Source organism: Mytilus trossulus, chromosome 1 (genome assembly GCF_036588685.1).
Source record: "Mytilus trossulus isolate FHL-02 chromosome 1, PNRI_Mtr1.1.1.hap1, whole genome shotgun sequence".
NCBI lineage: Eukaryota > Metazoa > Mollusca > Bivalvia > Mytilida > Mytilidae > Mytilus > Mytilus trossulus.
In genome coordinates, this window is record NC_086373.1 from 102,799,662 (window position 1) to 102,822,220 (window position 22,559).

A 22,559-nucleotide genomic window follows, 5' to 3' on the forward strand; every position below is an offset into this window, starting at 1 on the left:
ACAGACCAGAAAACATAATGCCCGCCTACTATCGTAGGTGGGGGTGGGGCATAAAAACTGCATTTTACCCCTATGTTCTATTTTTAGCTTTGGCAGCCATCTTGGTTGGTTGGGCGGGTCACGCCTAACATTTTTAACACTAGATACCCCAATGATAGTTGTGGCCAAGTTTGGTTTAATTTGGCCCAGTTGTTTCAGAGGAGAAGATTTTTGAAAAAGATTACTTATATTTACGAAAAATGGTTAAAAATTGACTATAAAGGGCAATAACTCCTAAAGGGGTCAACCGACCATTTCAGTCATGTTGACTTTTTTGAAAATCTTAAATTGGTAAATTTTAAGGAAATTTTGCTGTTTTTGGTTATTATCTTGAATATTATTACAGATAGGGATAAACTGTAAACAGCAATAATGCTCAGCAAAGTAAGATTTACAAATAAGTTAACACAACCAAAATGGTCAGTTGACCCTTTTAGGAGTTATTGCCCTTTATAGTCAATTTTTAACCATTTTTCGTAAATCTGAGTTAGCTTTTACAAAAACCTTCTCCTCTGAAACTACTGGGCTAAATGAATCCAAACATGGCCACAAACATCTTTAGGGTATCTAGTTTAAAAAAATGTGTCCAGTGACCCGGCCAACTAACCAAGATGGCTGCCACGGCTAAGAATAGAACATAGGGGTAAAATGCAGTTTTAAGCTTATAACTCAAAAAACAAAGCATTTAGAGCAAATCTGACACGGGGTAAAAATGTTTATCAGGTCAAGATCTATCTGCCCTGAAATTTTCAGATGAATCGGACAACCTGATGTTGGGTTGCTGCCCTGAATTTGTAATTTTAAGGAAATTTTGCTGTTTTGGGTTATTATCTTGAATATAACTATAGATAGAGGTAAACTGTAATGTTCAGTAAAGAAAGATTTACAAATAAGTCAGCATGACCTAAATGGTCAGTTGACCCCTTTAGGAGTTATTGCCCTTTATAGTCAATTTTCAATCTGCTTCCTTTGTTTAATATTCACATAGACCAAGGTGAGCAACACAGGCTCTTTAGAGCCTCTAGTTTATTTACTCAACATAATCAAACTACTGACAAAAAAAACAGAATTGTTATCTTCTGTGCGAGCCAATGTAACTTTTATGAAAAATTTCCTTGTATAATTAGTGCTCTAAATTCAAAATATTAGCAAACATGCAGTGGCTGGAAAGTGGATGCAAATATTGCTTTAAAGTCATGTACAATGATGTGTTATAAAATTTCAAACAATCAGTTAACAGGAAGTGGCCCTTTGGTGGAAGTAAAACATACTCACTCTTCTCAAAACAATATTATCAAGCAGCAGTTTACTAGCCTACTACTAAACAATATAGTGTATAATATACAATTGTAGCCTTTTGTTGAGATGAATACATGTTTTATCAAACTGATTAAAGAATATTGACTGAGGAGGTAGTCCAAAGACTTTATACTTTAATATATACATGTTTTAATCGTTTTAAAAAGGCAACAACTGTTGTATTACAACATTTTATTATTCAACAGCTGTGATTTGCCTTCAAGAATGAGTAATGTACATATACATTTTTGTTCAATTCTCATTTGCTGTCATTATAAAAAGGAGCTACAAAAAAAACAGTTCATGGTAGAGTTAGATTTAAGAGTGGGCCTTACAGAAGTACATATGGTCAATGCATTGATTGTCTCACTCATAATGTTGCTTTTGTGGCCCTCTCCCCCTTTTTTGAAAATCCTAGATCCACATATTTTCCTTTTTTACTCATTTCAAGCTATACAAAAACTTCATGTTTATTTTTCAATTTAAGTTTATTAATTTTATTTTATGCAACCCCATATTTATAATTTATTGAAACACATGACATTTATTAACAAATCACAGCTTGTTAATAATACAATATTGTAATAAACGACAATATGCTACTCACTTATCCTGTATATAACATGGGTAAGGGAACTGTTGTAGAACTACACCAATATCTGATGTGTTGTTTGTTTGTTTCTTAACTATAGCATGGTCTATCATGTCTTGTAAGAAAACAAAGCCATAACGGAGATATCTATAGTAAGTTCTTGGTCCCGGTCGCCAGTACCTGTAACAGATAATAACTTACTTATCTTGGATATAACATGGATATGGAAACATCTGTGTGACAACTCCTACATCAGATGTATTGTACGTCTGGATTTTTATAATAGCATGGTCAATCATATCCTGTATATAGGCAAACCCATATGTTACATATTTTGTATCTAATCCAGCTGTAGCTCTAGGTCCTGGTTGCCAGTATCTAGAAATATACATTTTTATCAGAAAGGATGTTATTCCTTTATTTCAACACAGTGAAAAATTGAAAGCAAAACTGACAGTTTAGTGTTATTAAATATTTTGTATTATATCATTTTATAGTATATAAAATTAATTCTCTTTTGCCAAATGGATAATTTCAAGTTCTGAAACAAAATAAATATAATACACCTATCTAATTTTATAGCACCACATATAAATTATGACATCTATTGATGTTCTAATCATTGCTTTTTCCACTACAAAACGTGGCACGAATAGTCCTGTTTGCAATAATAAATTCGTTGTACGATTAACTGCTGACCACCTAGTTCAGTTTTGAGTGTACTCAATACAAAAGACCAAAGATATATTAATTATTGCCAGGTTAGTGATGTTACCTTGATAACTTTATACCCACCTATTTTGAATTTTGTTTGTTGTATCAACACGATCCTGGTTCATTCTGATGGAATATTTCACATGTGATTCAAGTCCATTTTTATGTTCTTTATCAAACACAATAGCTGTTAAATGAAAAATATAATTATGAATAAAAAGAGATCTGTGGTACACATGGTATACATCAATGAGACGACAACCAAACAACTTAAATTATTGTTTTTTTCTGGGACACCTGTACCCATGTAACCCATAAAAAGTGGTATCCAACCAATAAATATTAACCCACATTATTTGAAATATAATTATCTGTCATCTATCACATTCAACACATTTACATTTGTTTTATTTATAGATTTAGCCATGGAGTATATGTAATACACAAATATTACTGAAATTTAAACATATCAGATCAAGAAACTGGATAGTCCAAGTCAAATTTTATAGAATAAATTTGAAAATTTGTTACTTTTTGAAATAAGAACTGCACCTAAACTGACCATAAAAGAGTCTCCCCCATTAAATTTGTGCTTACAAACAATCAGTTGTTCAAAACTATCCCTTTAGAAAAACATGAAAATGATTACTTTAATAAGAGAAAAATGTGTTGTTTATTACTCATAAATCATCATCCGTTTATTGACCTACCGCCAAAGTATTTATTTTGACCAATCAGCTGTTTATGCTCTTACGGCCAAAGTATTTGTTTTGACCAATCAGCTGTTTATACACTTACCCCCAAAGTATTTGTTTTGATCAATCAGCTGTTTATACACTTACCCCCAAAGTATTTATTTTGACCAATCAGCTGTTTATACACTTACCGCCAAAGTATTTATTTTGACCAATCAGCTGTTTATACACTTACCGCCAAAGTATTTATTTTGACCAATCAGCTGTTTATACACTAACCGCCAAAGTATTTATTTTGACCAATCAGCTGTTTATACACTTACCACCAAAGTATTTGTTTTGACTAATCAGCTGTAATGCTCTTGATGTCAACTCATACTCAGATTTAAATCCTTCAAACTTGTCAAATACAAAGCACTGAAAATATACCAGAATATAAACATTTAATTAATTATTCTGTGTTCAACTTTCATCAAACATTGTCAAAACACATGGTGTTGCATTTATGTAATTGAGTTAGATCAAAGATTTGTTTCACTTTTAACTGTTGATTACCTGATAATCTACAACGTACTTGTGATTTCAACAATTTTCAAATAGGTCTTTTCATCTAAATAGAAGTGAATACTTGCAAAAATATTGGAATACACATAAATGGTTCATACTGCAACTAATCTTTTTTAATGATTATTCATTACTTAAAGCAACAAAGTTTTAATTTATTATTTGCTGCCATCCAAAGTGACTTACCTTTCCATATTCTGACACCATTTCAAGCACACTGTTAACATTCTCTAAAGCCTCCTTCCATGTATAGTTGGATATATTAATATCTGAACCACTGTACAGAAACTGAAACAGTGACTCACAGGGGCTGTAGTTTGGGTCTACATCACAAAGGGCTGTTAGTCCACTTTGGTTAAATCCTGGTAAAGTGGACAAGAAGTCATTCATTACACCTGTAGAGAGTCCAGCAGGTATTAAGGACCCAATGTTAAATCCACCAATATTAAGTCCAGATAAGACAGATGATATATTAAATCCTGGTAGTGTTCCATTACAAGCTGTTCGTCTAAGTGTATGCCATAGGTTATCACATGCTTCAGAACAAGTGAAATCCTGTAAATAAAGTCATGACTAAATTACTATAATTGAGTAAATACTTTAATTAAGTAAGGTTTGAAATTTTAAAGTTGCTCAGTCACAAAGGTCAACGAAGATGTGTGTATTATCAGATTGAATAAGATCATTAGCTTCAACTTTAAACCTTTACTTAATTAAATATTTTAAAAAACCTTTGCTATATTCTTCCGTAGATTTAGTTTGCAAGTTAAGCTGTACCTGGAGAAAACCTATTTCAAACAGAATAGTACATCCTAAATTTTAATATGTTGCTAACCAAGCCCAGAAATTAAGATATGATCCTGGTAAACTTCAATCCTTGAATAAACTTATTCTAAAAGTTACTTATTCAACGTTGTATTCAAATCTTTAAATATTGTCTTTATTGGTTTAAATATTGATTTTGTTATCAGTAAATTAAAACCATACTAAATATTCTATATATGTACTTTCATGGTACTACAATCTGTCAATACCTATATTTTGGCATTGCACAAGGTCATTGTTTAATGGGACTGTTAATGACGTCTTAATGTGTTGTAGCATGGTCTTACCAGAATCTTAATGATTATATTGTTACTCACTCTAAGAAGTTGTATCTCAGGGTTAGTTTCAAGAAATTTAAACAAAACATCAGATTCTGCTCTCCATGATCTGGCCAGGTCCACAATACTAAATAGGTCTTCAAATGTCTTGTTTGCCTATAAGATACAAACAATATGAATTTTAAATATATATTTTTTTAATCAGATCACACTAAAAGTGTGGTATTTTGATATTTTGGAGTGTTTTGGTATATTTTTGACAGTTGAAACTCAAGCCTTCAGGGCCACACTTAGTACTACTCTTTACATAGCAAGTTATTGATATTCACCTTAGAAAAAACAATGTATTCTTGTACTTACCATTTTAATGACTTCATTTATTGCTGTTGTATTTGGCGCATATGGGATCTTTCCTTCCACCAGAGGCTTTAACTGTTTCCAAATAGCATTACCAAAACTATTGGACTTGAGATTATCGATCAAATCTGCACACACAGTTCCTGTAAATAAGGTTAATCATATCTTAAATGATGGAACACAAGACAGTAGCCAAAAGTATTTGTTAAATGCAGCAGTTAATAATAAGGTATGAAGTCATGTGACAGCATACATAATATTGTTATCGGCAAAATTAATTTATTTTTATAAAGATTAACTCTACTTTTCAAACTGAAATATTAATATAACTAAGTTCAATAGAGTAAAAACATGATTAAAACAGAGGCCAACTTCATTGGTGTTTCCTAAAATAACAAAAAACAGATAGTCTACTGCCTATCATCAGAGAAATATATCTGATACATACATTAAATCTCATGGTAATTACCATTCAAAGGAACTCAAAACTAAGGTAGTAAAACATCCTCTTTCAGTTTTTAATTCATTTGTGTTATTCATTACAAACCTGCCAAATCTGTGTGAAATATGTACTTACTTTTACACCGAGTTCAAGGGTTGTTTATCACTTTATATTGAGGTTTGCAAGTCTAACATGTGTGAATCATAGACTTACGCTGAGTTCCAGGGTTGCCTATTACTTCATAACAAGCTGTGCAAGCCTGACATGTGTGAATCATAGACTTACTTTTACACTGAGTTCCAGGGTTGCCTATCACCTCATATCGAGCTGTGCATGAATCACATGTCTTTGCCATTCCTCTATCACTTTTATAATCTCCTTTTCGGCAAGGTTTACAGGTTTTGTCTCCAGCATTATAGAAATAGCCACTATCACAATATACTGTAAAACATATTTAAATACATTGATTACATGGGAAGAGACCCCTCACCTATATTTATAATTTACAGTTATATAAAAGTGTGTGCTTTTTCAAGAACATTTTCACAATTCATATCCTAATAATTACATAAGATGTATGTTTCATTAAAATATGTTATTCTGATTGGCTAGCTAACTGTACATGACATGTTATTCCTTAAGCAATTGCATTACTCAATAAAACTTATCATTCATGATAACACGAGGTCCCACAATAAAGTGCACAGGTGAATTAAATTCAAAAATGATAAAATTCGTGTTTTCATGATCCTAGCTAAAAAATGTAATTATAAGTATTGAATGCTTCTTTTTGTAACTTCATAGGGTTTTTAGAATGAAGCGCCAACACATTTACACCCCAATGAAGTTATAAAAAGAAACATTCAATTCTTAAATATTAATAAGTCAATGAGTATAAGTATCTGTAAAATCTCAAATATGTAAAGAGAATACTTACAAACTGTACATTTAGTTCTGTCATTTTTAGTAGAGGTCATGTGACCTGTACATTGTAAACATGCTGTCCTTCCACCTGTTGGTTTATAATAGTCGTCTTTACATGGAGAACATGTGTCTGTCCCTTCCTCTCCTGGACCACAGAATACTGAAAAAGATAGATAATATATATATGTGTCTATAAGATGAACTATTTTCAATGAACTGTAATCACTCAAAACTGTATAGGTAGTTATAGAAAACGTAGTTGTTCTCAACATGATACCCAAGACTTGGTATTTCAGCATTGGCTGGTTAACTGGGAATTATCAAAAAGGTTTTTATAAATATTGTACATTTCTTCACCACATAAAACATGAAAATATTTGTGATTATTTCCAACAAAACTATTTACTGTGGATTCATTTATTTACGTGGGTATCAAATTTTGTTTGTGGATTGATGAAAAGTTACACTTTATGGATATTAAATTTCTGGGTTTTGCTAAAGTCTGCATACATGCCCGATAGAAAATTTGTAATTTTAACATTTTAATCCATGGTTCTGCCGTACCCTTGAAATCTGAAAAAAATGGTATCCAACCAATATGAATCCACAGTATGTATTTTATTTGCTAGCATTTTTTGGTTTAATTATTTAACAAAATCTTTATTTACCTTTACAATCATCTTTTTTGTCAGATCCAGTGACTGTGGTATTTTTGTTGGAGTCACATGACAAACAAGATGTCTGACCACGTTTAGGCTGGTATGTGCTATAACCACAAGGAGAACATTTATTGCCATCTATGTATGAACCGGCTTTGCAATCCACTGAAAAACAATTTTAGGGAAATAATAACTACACTTATGTAAAATTCATAAAATATCCATAAATGTATGTGGACCAATAAAAGTGGAATTTTGAAATGATTTATTATATATATGTCCTATTTATCAACTTTAATAGGCAAGTTCTGGGATATGGATTAGTGACGAATCTGTCATGTGACTTCCATCACCATGTGACAAAAATGTATGCATAGAAATTACCAACACATGTTGAGCAAACGGGTGAAAAAGTTTTATTTCATACTGCATCAAATAATTGGGAAATTAAAATATAAAAGGATTATTTCTTTACTACCCTACAGAATGACGATTATGAATGTGCTGTAAACTTTTTACAGAGCTGGGATACAGGCGAGCTTCTATCTGGTAAATGACGTCATAAAGGCTTGCGAAATTTACGATCTTTTCCGGTAAAAGACATGATTCCAGAAATAACCTAAATACCATGCAGGCCACAACAACGGAAACTATAATACAGACGGGAGAGGCAATTGGGGAAAAACAAAATCTTATTGCAAAAGACCTAAAAAAATATGCAAATATCTAACTATAAAATGTATCGATATTAAACATAAGCATTACATTATTACAAACCATGAATTTATATACATCTTTAGACAGTGTTTGATAGAAATATCATACCCGTAGCCAGGGGGGGTTCGGACGAACGCCCCCCTTGAAAACTAATAAGCACTGTTAAAGTCGATGTTCTGTTCGAATTGTGACTATTAAAGTCGAGTTTGTGAGTCAAACGAACCCCCCTTCAGAAATTCCTGGCTACGGGCCTGAATATGAATAATTATTCCAATAGAAGCCGCTTGAAAAAGTTAGCATTTTAAACCAAAAGTCTGCTGGACAATTATATCCTCAATTAAAATATTCTAGGTTCTTGTTATGTATGTATATGCCAACACTGAAAGGAATGTGATTAAGTATGCAAGGTCAAAGGGAAAGTATCAAGTATAATGTTAACAAGCTTCACTTCTTCATTATAAAGCATTACAGGAAGTAGCAAAAGGGATATACAAGTTTACACCAAGAATCTTATGAGAATGTTTGCTTTAGTTTTGTTTTGTTTGAGCTCACACCTCCTGTCCCCTCTCACCCCTTTTCCCTTTTCTTTCCAATTAGATCCTTTCAGCATTACATGTTATTAAGTAACAAATAGGGTAGAACCCACTTTTAAAAGAGAATAGCAATATATCAGACATGTAAATACTAAACATGTTTCTGCATTTCTACCCAAACCTCAAATAGCATTTTATAAGCAAATTTCTTAAATGAAATATTGCTATCCTCTAATATTTCTGTTATTTCCGAGATAACCTCTATTAAAACTTAATTTACTATGCGTTGATTTTGTAGAGGATTCTGTGGACCATTTTTGTTCTGTAAACCACTGATAGTTCTCTGTTGCCCTATTAGTGGTTGTTTCTGTGTCAACATCTAGATTTACTATGTTGGAATAAAGTAATATGAAACACTAGACTGAACTTCAAGTATACTAGTAGAAATATCAGAAGAATTTTGTCACACTGTGTTGAAAATACTTTACTATTTAAAAAATATATGAGATAACAGTTTTTACAAAGCAGTTATTTATAACAGATGAGAGTTGTCTTGACAACACAAATGTTAAAAAGAATCAAACATTTAAACAAACTCTTAAATATAACTAATGGAAATTTACACTATCTTTTCACCAGAATATCAAACAGAAACAGCAGTTATACAGTTAATAGAGTAAGATAGTTGATATTTTATTTGTTTCCTAACTATGCCGAACACTTACTTATACATTTAGATCTATCATCACTTGCAGTAAACCCCTCAGGACACTTCATGCACCCCTGGATTCCTGATGTAGATTTGTAGTAATCTATCTCACATTTCTTACAGGTGGCTCCCTCTGTACCAGCAGGGCAGATTTCTTTAAAAAAAAATCACATATATCAGAACTAAAGGAAAATAACATGTAAATGCTACAAAAACGATTATTATATTATTATATTATTATATAATGCCTTATCTAAATTTCATTAATTGAATATACTGAGTATGCATTTGACCTCCAAGTGCACAAAGTCAGTACAAAAGTGAACATGTCTTTTTTATAAGATTCAATGTTAACTCTTGAACTACTAGGCTTGCTCTTAGTCCTAAATACAATTTGCTTGTCAAAAAAACCCAGCAAAAACAATATTAAACTTTTCCATTTTACTTTAAGGAAAATACACCTTCAATACCCAATGCTCATGGTAAGGATACATTTTAGTGTTTATATCAAACCACCCTCGATAAATGGTTTTAACCAGTATGCTAGACATCATTTCTTGATTATTGGGGGCCTAAGATGCTAATGCCATGTATGGGGTAAGGGTATGAATTCTTTAAGTTTACTAAAGTTTTTCTAGTTTTTTTATATGTTGATTGTACCATGAAGCATCTGACTTACCCGGACAATCTTTAGATTTATTGTACCCTGTATTCTGTGTGTCATGGTTGGCTGGGCATGTTGTACCTGACTTACCCTGACAATCTTTAGATTCACTGGGCCCTGCATTTTGTCTGTCATGGTTGACTGGACATGCTAATCATGACTTACCCTGACAATCTGCAGATTTACTGGACCTGTTATGAATATGATATACTTGGAACTACAGATACTTGGGTTTATTATTACCAATGTTCATTCGGAAGACAACCACGTCATATAAAGGAATTCCGGGATACTATGGTATATTTGGCAGTCATTGCCTAGTTGTTATCCTGATTGGCATCCCCACATAGATGAGCGGCCTGATAGACAACAAATGACTCAAGCCTAGAATTGTTATATTCAGGTAATATAACACATACACATACCCATATAAAATCATTACAGACCTGTACTTTGAGACTCATGGTTGGCTGAACATGCTGTACATTACTTACCCTGACAATCTGTAGATTTACTGGACCCTGTATTTTGTGTGTCATGATTGGCTGTACATGCTGTACATTACTTACCCTGACAATCTGTAGATTTACTGGACCCTGTATTTTGTGTGTCATGGTTGGCTGAACATGCTGTACATTACTTACCCTGACAATCTGTAGATTTACTGGACCCTGTATTTTGTGTGTCATGATTGGCTGTACATGCTGTACATTACTTACCCTGACAATCTGTAGATTTACTGGACCCTGTATTTTGTGTGTCATGATTGGCTGTACATGCTGTACATTACTTACCCTGACAATCTTTAGATTTACTGGACCCTGTACTTTGTGTGTCATGGTTGGCTGAACATGCTGTACATTACTTACCCTGACAATCTGTAGATTTACTGGACCCTGTATTTTGTGTGTCATGATTGGCTGTACATGCTGTACATTACTTACCCTGACAATCTTTAGATTTACTGGACCCTGTACTTTGTGTGTCATGGTTGGCTGAACATGCTGTACATTACTTACCCTGACAATCTGTAGATTTACTGGACCCTGTATTTTGTGTGTCATGGTTGGCTGGGCATGCTGTACATTACTTACCCTGACAATCTGTAGCTTTACTGGACCCTGTATTTTGTGTGTCATGGTTGGCTGGGCATGCTGTACATGATGTCATGTTATACCCAGTCTGGTAGTACCCTTTCAAACATTGTATACATTGGCCATTGTTGATGTTGTATCCAGGTGCACAGTTTACTAAAGTAAAGAATAAAATCCAACAGATCCGTGTTAAATAAATTTTCATGAAATTCTTGACTCTCAGAACTTTAATTCTAGAAGTTTGAACATTCATATTTCTATGGGCCTAAGTGATCGAATGGTCTAAGTAGTTACTACTGTAATCACTAGCCAGTCAACACTGAGGTTGTGAGTTTGAACCCTGCTTGTGTTGGTGCACTTGAAGCCAATCTTAATTCACTAGGATCATCGGTTTTCCTTTCGAAGGTCTGTGGTTTTATAGACTAAATACAGAGCTTGAAAGTGGCATTAAAGCACCAAAAATAGAAAATTAAATCATTCATATTTCTCAAGCATTATAATCTTAGCAGGTTCTTCTTAGTTATTTTTTTTATTTATTATCTTTATAATTTAATTTCTGAAGGTCAAATTCCGAAATTTTATAGGAAGTATATTACAGAAATATATATGAGTAGTTACTTTTTGTTGGTACTTACAGATATTACATTGTGTTCTGGCCAGGTTAGATGTTCTGTGTTGAGGACATATCATACATGGATAAAGCCCTGCTGATGGTTTATAATAACCTGACTTACAATTGGAACAATCATCATCTCCCTCCTGTCCTGCTCCACAATTCACTACATAAAATAGAATCGATGTTTATTGTATCAGTTATCCCGCTTTTTCTTTCTATGACACTTGTCAGACAATGTGCTTAAAAAGCTACCATTGTATCATAATATGATTTAATTTTAATTCTTCATGTTTTTTAGTATGAAAATTTGTTATTCCTTATTCAAATATTCATTTTGTGTTGTTAAAGAAAATTGTATACAGAGGTTTAAATATTGCCTAATTAAAGTAATATCTTTAAATATGTTTTGAATTTTTAGCTATATATAGCTAACTGAAACTGTATAATCTTCAGAACTGTTTTCAATTCCTATAATTCCAATATTTTTTCAGTAATATGCCTCTCACAAAACCTCTCTGGCTACAATTACATATCCAAATAATGAGACCTACCTTGACAGTCGTTCTCAGTGGTAGAGGCTGTAGAATTAGTCTTTAGGTTATCTTCACATTGTATACAGGATCCTTGATCAGCATTAGGCTGGAATGTTCCTATCTTACAGGGGAGACAACTAGCTCCAGCTATATAATATCCAGGTCTACATTTGGTTGCCCCTCGCCCACACACCAAATTCTGGACCAAGGCAGTGCCATTGACAGTCTGTCCCATTGCAGTTCCCTGGAGCTGATTGAACAGGCTCTCAACAGTATCAATAACATCTCTGTCATTCTGGTAATCCTGGTACAAGGTCGTGAACTGTCAAGTATAAAATGGAAATATTAATGAACTCTTGTTTAAATCTACTTATACTTCTGATATACATCACTCGCACTATTATTTTCCAGGTTCAACGGACAATGAAATTGGGTAAAAAATCTAATTTGGCATTAAAATTAAAAAATAATACCATGGGGAACATGTGTACTAAGTTGCAAGTTCATTGGACTTCAACTTCATCAAAAACTACCTTGACCAAAACTCTAACCTAAAACTCCCACCTTCATTTTCTATGTTCAGTGGGCCGTGAAATTGGGGTCAAAAGTCTGAGTTGGCTGTCCACTTAGAAAGATCACATCATAAACAACAAGTGTACTAAGTTTTAAGTTAATTGGACTTCAGCTTTATCAAAAACTACCCTGACCAAAAACTTTAATCTGAAGCGGGACAGACGGACTGTTGAACGTACGAATGAACAGACAGATGCACAGACCAGAAAACTTTATGCCCCTCTACTATCATAGATGGGGCATAATAAGTTATAGTCTCTTTAAAATGTGTATCCAATGAAGACCAATTACTCTTTCATTGACAGTCATAAAAATCTTCATAAAATAGGTTAGTGTTTATCTCCATCAATAACAGTTTGCCACCTTGATATAGCCATGATCTCTGGAAGTGGCATTGATCATGAACATTCAATCAATCTTCAAACAGTTTTGGTTTCAATAAAGGCAACAGTAGTATACTGCTGTTCAAAACTCATAAATCCATGGACAAAAAAAATGGGGGTACCAAACTAAAACTGAGGGAAACACATTAAATATAAGAGGAGAACAACGACACAACATTAAAATGTTTATAATATTTATAAGAAATAAGAATATCTAAGACACTTACATCATTGACTAACTGTAATAATTCTACTGGATTAGATAGTAACTCTTGTCCTCCATTCCTCTCTATATAATCTATTATCTACAACAGAACAACATTCTACATATGATACTGTATAGAAGCCTGCCAACTGTTGAGAAATTAATGATTTCTGGATGTCTTTTCACTATGCACTATGTGTGTGATTTGAATACCCAATATTTTCTTGTTTTTATCCATTGAATGTTAGTAACCAACAATCAATCAATTCTTGTTTTCATCGATGAGTCTTAAAAGATACATTTAGTATGATTTTGTATGACTATTTAGATCAATTCAAATCTCACTCAAAGAGCATTTCATACTGCAAAATAGATTCTACTTTGAGCTGTTGCATTAAAACATACATGGTATTCACGGAAAGCACTTTAAACATTGAGAAAAAATCAATAAACACAATTTTAGAATTTGTCTTATACATTCACTGTCCAAAACAATTTTATCCACTGAAAGATTTCAAAGTGTCTTCTTTTGGCCCTTTGTTTGATTTTATGGAACAATCCTTACCAGTACAATGTAATAAACCTTTAATTTTAGTTAATATAGCATCTCTTACAGTTTAACTCTATACCAAAAATGTCAGATAAATACAACATCTCTTACAGTTCAAATCTATTATAAATTTCAGATAAATACAACATCTCATAGAAAAGGAAACCAAGACTAAAAGGATGGTCTCTCTAATCTTTAAACAAAGTTATATGATGACAGTCACATGGACTACCTCTACAATAAGAAATAGAACCTCCCTATCATATTCATACCTCTTCATTTGATCTTGTATTGTTGAGCGCTGACAGAAGTAATCCATACAACTGGTCAAACTGGACAAGGGTCAGATTACACAGCTGTGCCTGTACTGTATCTGAGATAGACTGTGTCGGGAGAATAATAGTCTCATTTAAGTTTCTATCACACACACGACTACGTAGATCCTGAGCAGATGTGTTGGTGTTTGGCAAACTACCTGATGTTCCATTGTTTTGTATCAGTCGACATTCTCCGAAGTCAATCAATACACCAGTTGGAGCCTATGATAGGAAAAAAGGACATATATTAACACCAGAAAATGTTACTGCTTGCTTGCTTATAAGAATTTGATTAAAAAAGAAAACATGCAACTTACATTCCTTAATCAAAAATACTTTGTTATTTTGTAAACTCTGATTGTCAAAAAAACTATTCTGCAATGATGAGTGTTACCTCTTTAATTTTAAATATAATTAAACTTGAGGAAAGCTATTCACAATATAACTGTGCTTTTTGCCTTGCTAAAATGTAATGACATAATAAAATTAGACAGTAAATACCAGATAAAAGTCTTGTTGGTTATGTTAATAATGCATTTTTGTACTCTTTTATTTATATATAATGTCATGAAAATATACAGGTTCACAGAATTTTTACATCAACCACTTCAAATTCGAAATTGTTGATTTTTACAAAAAAAAATATGCTCATGGAACAATTTGCCATGTACCATATTGGTCACATCCAAAATTGACCTCAACCTGGATGAAGTCAAAGAGTAATTTAAGGTTCCTTTGACTTTTCCTATCAATGTTAATTGGAACATAATTAATAAACAAATTGAAAATCGAACTGATATTTACTAATAGTAATGCAACTTTATAGAAAATATTATTATTAGTGTCTACATATATCATTTATATTGTGCCTGAAATTGTGGCTTTGGTCTCAACATTCATGACATAATAGTATATTGTGGTCACTGGTTACTACATATAATGTGGCTAATTGGTCACTACATATAATGTGGCTAATTGGTCACTACATATAATGTGGCTAATTGGTCAATACATATTTTGTGACTGTTGTGTGTTGTGTTCAAGCAAAAATATTGACTTACAGCTGGATTGATTGTTGCATTAAGTAACTGATCTATTACATCAGGAGACAGACTGATATTGTTGTTAATGATCTGGTTCCTCAGGTCTGTAGGATTAGTCACTATGTTTCCTAAGTTGAGACCACCTACAATAGACAATAAACCACATTTAAAGGGGAAATAACTCCTGCAAATGTAGAATTGGTTAAAATGTTTTACAGATTTATACCCCACTACAATACACAATATAAATCAATTTTAAAAGGGCAATAACTGCTGCAAAAGTAGTGGATCAGCCAGATGATCAAATCCTCCAAGAACTTGCATATATAATTCAGCTAGAAATATGTGCGCAAGGCCTTACATTTTTACAATACAAATTCAATATAAATTAATATAATTGACACAAACTCTTAATATGAATTTCATAAACACTTCACATGAAATGAAGGCTTTTAGAGAGCTTACAATTTTCTATACAATTTGTATTTCCAAGGGGTTCGACTTATTTAAAAATATTTGATCACATAACAAATGAAGTAATTTTAGATGAAAGAAATCTTTACTTATTCCTTATAAGTTGAAGTTGTACAAACCTGTTGCTGTTCCATTTATGATCATGCCAAGTACTCTAAATATAATCTGTCCATCTCTTAGTAAGTTCTGTATAAGTACAGGATCTGCTAATTGTCCTATATCTGTCAAAATTCTAGTTATCCTAGGAAATGTAAAATTTCATGTCTTGTTATTTACAAAATCAAAAGTGTGTTAAAGGCATCCATGTTACACATTTTTTAGAACTTATTCACAATTAATCATTATGATTTTACAAAAATTTGCATACATATATGAAATAGATATTTGAATCTTAATTTTGAGATTCTCAACCAGTAGAATTACTTGCAATAATAAACTATAGGCTCTAAAGAGCCTGTGTCGCTCACCTTGGTCTATGAATATTAAACAAAGGACACAGATGGATTCATGACAAAATTGTGTTTTGGTGATGTGTTTGTACATCTTAATTTACTGAACATTCTACCTGCTTACAATTATCTCTATCTATAATTAAGTAGTTTCAAAGGAGAAGATTTTTGTAAAAGATTACTAAGATTTACGAAAAAATGGTTAAAACATGACTATAAAGGGCAATAACTCCTAAAGGGGTCAACTGACAATTTCGGTCATGTTGACTTATTTGTAGATCTTACTTTGCTGAACATTATTGCTGTTTACAGTTTATCTCTATCTATAATAATATTCAAGATAATAACCAAAAACAGCAAAATTTCCTTAAAATTACAAATTCAGGGGTAGCAACCCAACAAAGGGTTGTCCAATTCATCTGAAAATTTCAGGGCAGATAGATTTTGACCTGATGAACAATTTTACCCTTGTCAGATTTGCTCTAAATGCTTTGGTTTTTGAGTTATAAGCCAAACACTGCATTTTACCCCTATGTTCAATTTTTAGCTGTGGCGGCCATCTTGGTTGGTTGGCCAGGTCACGCCACACATTTTTTTAAACTAAAAACCCAATGATAGTTGTGGCCAAGTTTGGTTTAATTTGGCCCTGTTGTTTCAGGAGAGAAGATTTTTGTAAAAGATTATTAAGATTTACGAAAAATGGTTAAAAATTGACTATAAAGGGCAATAACTCCTAAAGGGGTCAAGTGACCATTTTGGTCATGTTGACTTATTTGTAAATCTTACTTTGCTGAACATTGTTGCTGTTTACAGTTTATCTTTATCTATAATAATATTCAAGATAATTACCAAAAACAGCAAAATTTCCTTAAAATTACCAATTCAGGGGCAGCTACCCATCAAAGGTTTATCCGATTCATCTGAAAATTTCAGGGCAGATAGATGTTGACCTGATGAACAATTTAACCCTATGTCAGATTTGCTCTTAATGCTTTGGTTTTTGAGTTAAAAGCCAAAAACTGCATTTTACCCCTATGTTCTATTTTTAGCCGTGGCGTTCATCTTGGTTGGTTGACCGGGTCATCGGACACATTTTTAAAACTAGATACCCCAATGATGATTGTGGCCAAGTTTAATTAAATTTGGCCCAACAGTTTCAGAGGAGAAGATTTTTGTAAAAGTTAAAGACAATGGACGACGTTGACGGACGCAAAGTGATGGGAAAAGCTCACTTGGCCCTTCGGGCCAGGTGAGCTAAAAACTTAAAATTTTTACTTTACAGAGTCAATACTTACAAAGCCTGTGGATTTCCTGTGGCTGTTGTACCCGCAGCCTCATCAGCTGTAACTGTCTGGTAACATCTGTTCTCTGCATTACACACCAATGATTGTAGAAAGGGCCAAGTGCCAGCACTCGGCATAGCATTGCCATCAAAATGACCTTCAAAATAGAAATATAAACAGTAAACACAGGGATATATGTATAACTTTTTGTTGTTTTGATAGTAAAATGAAAATGTTGAATTAAAATACAAATACTTTAACATGCAAAGAGTTCAAAATGTTCATAGTCAATGAACCATGACTGCAGGTACAGGGCCAAACAATCTCCATGTTATTGAGATGTACCAATGCTTATACAACTACATTCCAAATGTCATTGACTTACCACTAGTGGTTCTCCATTAACAAACCTAATCACAAACTAATACAGGGTAAATTGACCAATAGAAGTATATTGACATAAGACTAAGTCCTCATTCAATATACCTCTTCCTGGTCAATATATCCTTATATCAACCTCAAACAAAGGCTATAATTGTATATTATAATTTATCTTAAAACTAGAAAAACAATGACATATTACCATGATTACATAAAGAAAGAAAAAAGGAGACAAAGCTTAAATGTGGCACAGTTATCAATTCACTGTCATTTCGTCAGGTTTATGGAAAAGAAAGATTTAATTTAATAAATGGTATACTAATTATGGGGTAAATTAAACAAGACAAATAATATCATGACATCTTTAAGTTTTGGATAAATTTACATGAGACAAAAAATCCCATGGTATACTCTGAACTACCCAAATTAACTTATTACCAGGTTGCACAAAAACAGAAGCAACATGACAAATGCCACATAAGGAGCAGAATCTCCTTACCCTTCCAGAGCACATGAGATCCCCAGTTTTTGGTTGGGTTTGTGTGGCTCAATCTTTAGTTTTCTATGTTGTGTTTTGTATATTATTTTTTTCTGTTGGTCTTTTTTCACTATATGGCTTTGTCAGCTATTTTTCACTTGTGAGTTTTAATGTCCCTTTTGATTCAGTATAAGTTTACATTAGCAACACAAAATTAAAGCATAACTCCATGGAACAAAGATGATGACCTTGTATGCATATAACATTATAAAAGGGCATAAACCAAAAACTGTTAAAGAAACACCACCCAAATTTGAACTTGATCTGTGTTCTATGGTATTTAGCATTGTGTATACATTTTTTGTAAGTTTCATAATATTTGGTTACGGCAAACTAAAGCTGGAGAACAGAAAATTATTTTCGAATGTAGGTATGGATGATATGGACAAGGGAAACACTTAATGCTTAAACTGAATGTCTTATAATGTACAGTAAAACATGTAAATGTTTTCTGCTTTATAGATATAGGAAGATGTGGTGTCAGGTTGTGTCTTTTTGACACATTTCCCATTTCCATTCTCAATTCTATAAGCCAATAAGTTAAATGCAAATATTTTTTTTCAATTCAGTATGTGTAAATGCAAGGAAAGAAATTCTGTATCTCATTATGGGTTTTAAATTATTAAAACTAGCAATTTAAAATCAATAGAAAAATATCAAATTTCTATAAAACCTCTTTTACAAAATGGCAACATAATACATGTATATCTCATATTATACATTTTTTATATGTCATAATTCATGACAATTCAATTTAGATTATATCAGTTTAGTGTTTTATGGTCCAGACACTTTCCCACAGAATGTCCAATAGTTCACCTCAGGTAAAACATTCCCTCAAGTAGTATTTTTATGTCATCAGTTAAATGTCTAAAATATTCATATAAATAAATTACAGGTAAAATTTGACTGATTTTGAATCATCAAGAATAAAAGAATCATACAAATTTAGTATACTTGTTTTTTTTTTAAATCTCCATGGGGTATCTTAAGAACAAGAAAACATAATGCATGTCTTCTACATGCTAATATTGTTCAAAGCCTAATACTCTATGGGTAAGTATGAGTGCATGTGTGATTAAATGCAATTTCAGTCCCTTGAATGCCAGTTTTTATGCATTTAGTTTATGTAGTTAAGGATTTTAAAAGTCTGGAAGAGACTTCTCATGGGGGAAATCCCCATAAATCATGAAACTTGGCAGGTCTGTCAGGTAATGAGTGGTACTTTAAGGTGCATAATAAATTCCAATCTTAAATTTAACACATTCATGTAATAAATACCAGGTCTACATGTTGTTCAATATTCTAATTCTGGATTAATTTAAAAAAAAAAAAAAAAAAAAAAAAAAAAAAAAAAGAAGTTATATTTCTTCATTATATCTTGTGCTGTATGATATAAATTGAGTAAATATGACTCCCCATAACTGTTTGACTCAGTTTTTAAATTGTACCATATAAATGAATAGGTATAACCAAATAGAAAAAAGATAATAAAGACATGATATATGCTTTATCCAACTGTGTATTTAGATTTTTAATTTTGGGTACTGATTTTCACATTGGTTTACATTACGGTCCAAAGGGTCCAAAATTAAACGTTAGTTTGATTTCATGAAAAATTGAATTCTTGGTGTTCTTTGATATATATATGCTAAATCTAACTGTGTAAATAGATTTTTAATTTGGGTCCCCTTTTTAAATTGATCCACATTAAGGTCCAAAGGGTCAAATATTAAACTTACATGTTAGTTTGATTTTACAAAAAATAAATTCATTGTTTTTTTATACGTTTGGAATCAAAACAATTCAAAATACATCAGAAGTTCATCCCCTCCCCTTTTTTCCAGAACAGGTTAATTTAAAATGATAGACAGAAGAATTACTTACATTCTGGTTGATTGACTTTGAGATCTGGTCGTGTTCTTACTATCACAAGAATCAAAAACAAGGCTAAGGGAAATACAATCTCAGCAAACAAGCGAAACTACAAAGAAAATTTATAATATGTTACTTATTTGATACAATAGACCACTTTCGAGTTCATTTGTCACTGGAGAAAACTCGTCAATTATGCGCACCTTTGTGACGTCATTTACCAGATAGAGGATGTCGCCTATAACCCTGCACTATCAACATTCATCAAGCATCTTAGTGATCGTCATTGTGCAGGATAAACTAGAAATAAATGTTGTTTCGTATGTACTTAATCATAATTCCCTAATGACAGCAGTGCTGACTGTCAATTATGAGAATTCAATTTGCCGCATGATTCGTACAATATAGAGTTAAAGTTTACCAACCACTCACTCAACATCGAAACTGAAGTTACAACGCACCTCAACACACGTATGATGTTCACTACAACCAGAATTTTGGACTGAAATGCATCGAACTTGAAAGTTGTCTATTTTATTCACATCTCATGTATCTTATAAGGTCAATAATATATACAAATATAATATTGTTTAACTTACTCAACATGGAAAAAGATCAACTTAATTCTATTAGTGTGGTATTATTCAGTATTATAACAGAAATTGTTCAACAGTAGCAACTAAAGTTAGTTTAAACATATTTATTTAGAGTGGATTGGGAAACAAGTTTTGCAACTTATATTAATCCCTTTCCACTTTGAGGGTGGGAGTGCTGCCTTGTAGCGGCATTAGCCTACTCTTTTTCGAAATCTACAAGGGTGTCTTTAACGTGCAAGAGATATGGCTCTCTCTTAACACGGGTCAGCCATTTATCGTCCCCTTCCGACGGACTATCATCGTTTCCTCAAGACCATACTCGTAAATGGTGTTAAGGGAGAGCCGAAAATTGAGTTCCTGAAATTTTCATCCCAAACGAGAATCGAACCAGGAACCTTTGTGTTAGTAGTCCGATGCACTAACCACTACACCACGGCTCTCCAACTAAAGTAATTCCATATGAGGTGAGCAAAAAGGACTAAATGTGAAAAAAGTTTCAAAAATTGAAGATGCTTAACAGTTAGAATGAACGTGTACTGAGATTCAAGGCAATGCAATCACAACTCGATGGCAAACTTAAACCAGAAAATGTATCTAATTTGACGCTTCATTTATAGCATTTTTATGCAATCAGGGTCAAGCTACAGTAATTGACTTTCTAAATTTTAAAAAAGTTCACATAAGATAAAACATGTGCACCAAGTTATTTGACATGTTGATTTTTCACAAACTTCACAGTGTAATAACTTAACTAGACACTCCCTTACCAGATATAAGATGGAAAAACAGAGGCATTTCTTAAAGAGAACAGAAAACATAATGCCCCTTACTATGGTAGATGGGGGTAAATCTTGGACACAAAAACTATCTTGGAACGCTCTTATTATTTTACTTAAGCCAGTAAATACCTCCTGAAAGAGGCTGAAGAGTATACAAACAATGTCTTTGACTTTAACATGTTTAATGCATTGGTTATTCCGACATAAATGTATTTACATTTATATGACAAAGTTTGCATTTTCAACTAAATTTAACCAAATTCTGTTATTACAATATGCTTTGATTTATATTCTGCTCTTATAAACTCTGTTCTAATGATTATTTTAACTGAAATGAGTGGACAAAATAGGAGAAAATATGTATCACTTAAGAATTAAATACACTTGTACTTAAACATGTTAAACTTGAAATCTATTTTTGTATTCAATGTCATACAAGTTTAATAAGTACATGTACATAATTTCGTCATCAATTTAACAAAATCTACTTATATCATAACAGGACCTGGAATGATATTTTTACACAATAGAATCACATGGCTATTGCTATTGAAGAGGATCAATAAATATAGCTATCGTTCTATATAGTGGCCTTCTCCTTTGTTAAAGTTTTACCTAGAACATGTATTCTGTTACACAATCATGTTATAGAGTACAAATACACTCAGTGTCAGACAAATTTCTTAACAATTTAAATGGACATATTTAATTACAATTATTTGGTATTCATGGTATTGAACATTTATGCCAAATTTTCTAATGATTTTATTTTATCGGTGAAATGCGTTGGGTTGCAGTCTCATCAATACATGTACAATACATCTCTTTTTATTTTATCAAATGTAGTTGTATGAAAAAT

General features: G+C 32.4%; 1 protein-coding gene across 6 annotated transcripts in view; it reads right to left on the reverse strand.

The window, feature by feature from the left end:
* LOC134694369 (phospholipid-transporting ATPase ABCA1-like) overlaps positions 1–22,559 on the reverse strand; it is a 63,634-nt gene that overhangs the window by 35,807 nt on the left and 5,268 nt on the right. For 2 of the 6 annotated variants that reach the window (XM_063555391.1, XM_063555376.1), the window contains exons 3-21: positions 20,338–20,434; positions 17,544–17,688; positions 15,919–16,040; positions 15,344–15,468; positions 14,238–14,504; positions 13,438–13,515; positions 12,273–12,576; positions 11,741–11,884; positions 11,106–11,261; positions 9,364–9,501; positions 7,398–7,553; positions 6,743–6,889; positions 6,091–6,246; positions 5,367–5,506; positions 5,046–5,162; positions 4,090–4,458; positions 3,663–3,756; positions 2,726–2,831; positions 2,132–2,308 (exon numbers count right to left, since the gene is read on the reverse strand). In XM_063555391.1, coding sequence (XP_063411461.1) covers positions 2,132–2,308; positions 2,726–2,831; positions 3,663–3,756; positions 4,090–4,458; positions 5,046–5,162; positions 5,367–5,506; positions 6,091–6,246; positions 6,743–6,889; positions 7,398–7,553; positions 9,364–9,501; positions 11,106–11,261; positions 11,741–11,884; positions 12,273–12,576; positions 13,438–13,515; positions 14,238–14,504; positions 15,344–15,468; positions 15,919–16,040; positions 17,544–17,688; positions 20,338–20,434 — 3,038 coding nt within the window. The other 4 variants (XM_063555384.1, XM_063555415.1, XM_063555399.1 and 1 more) reach the window with 4 other exon arrangements.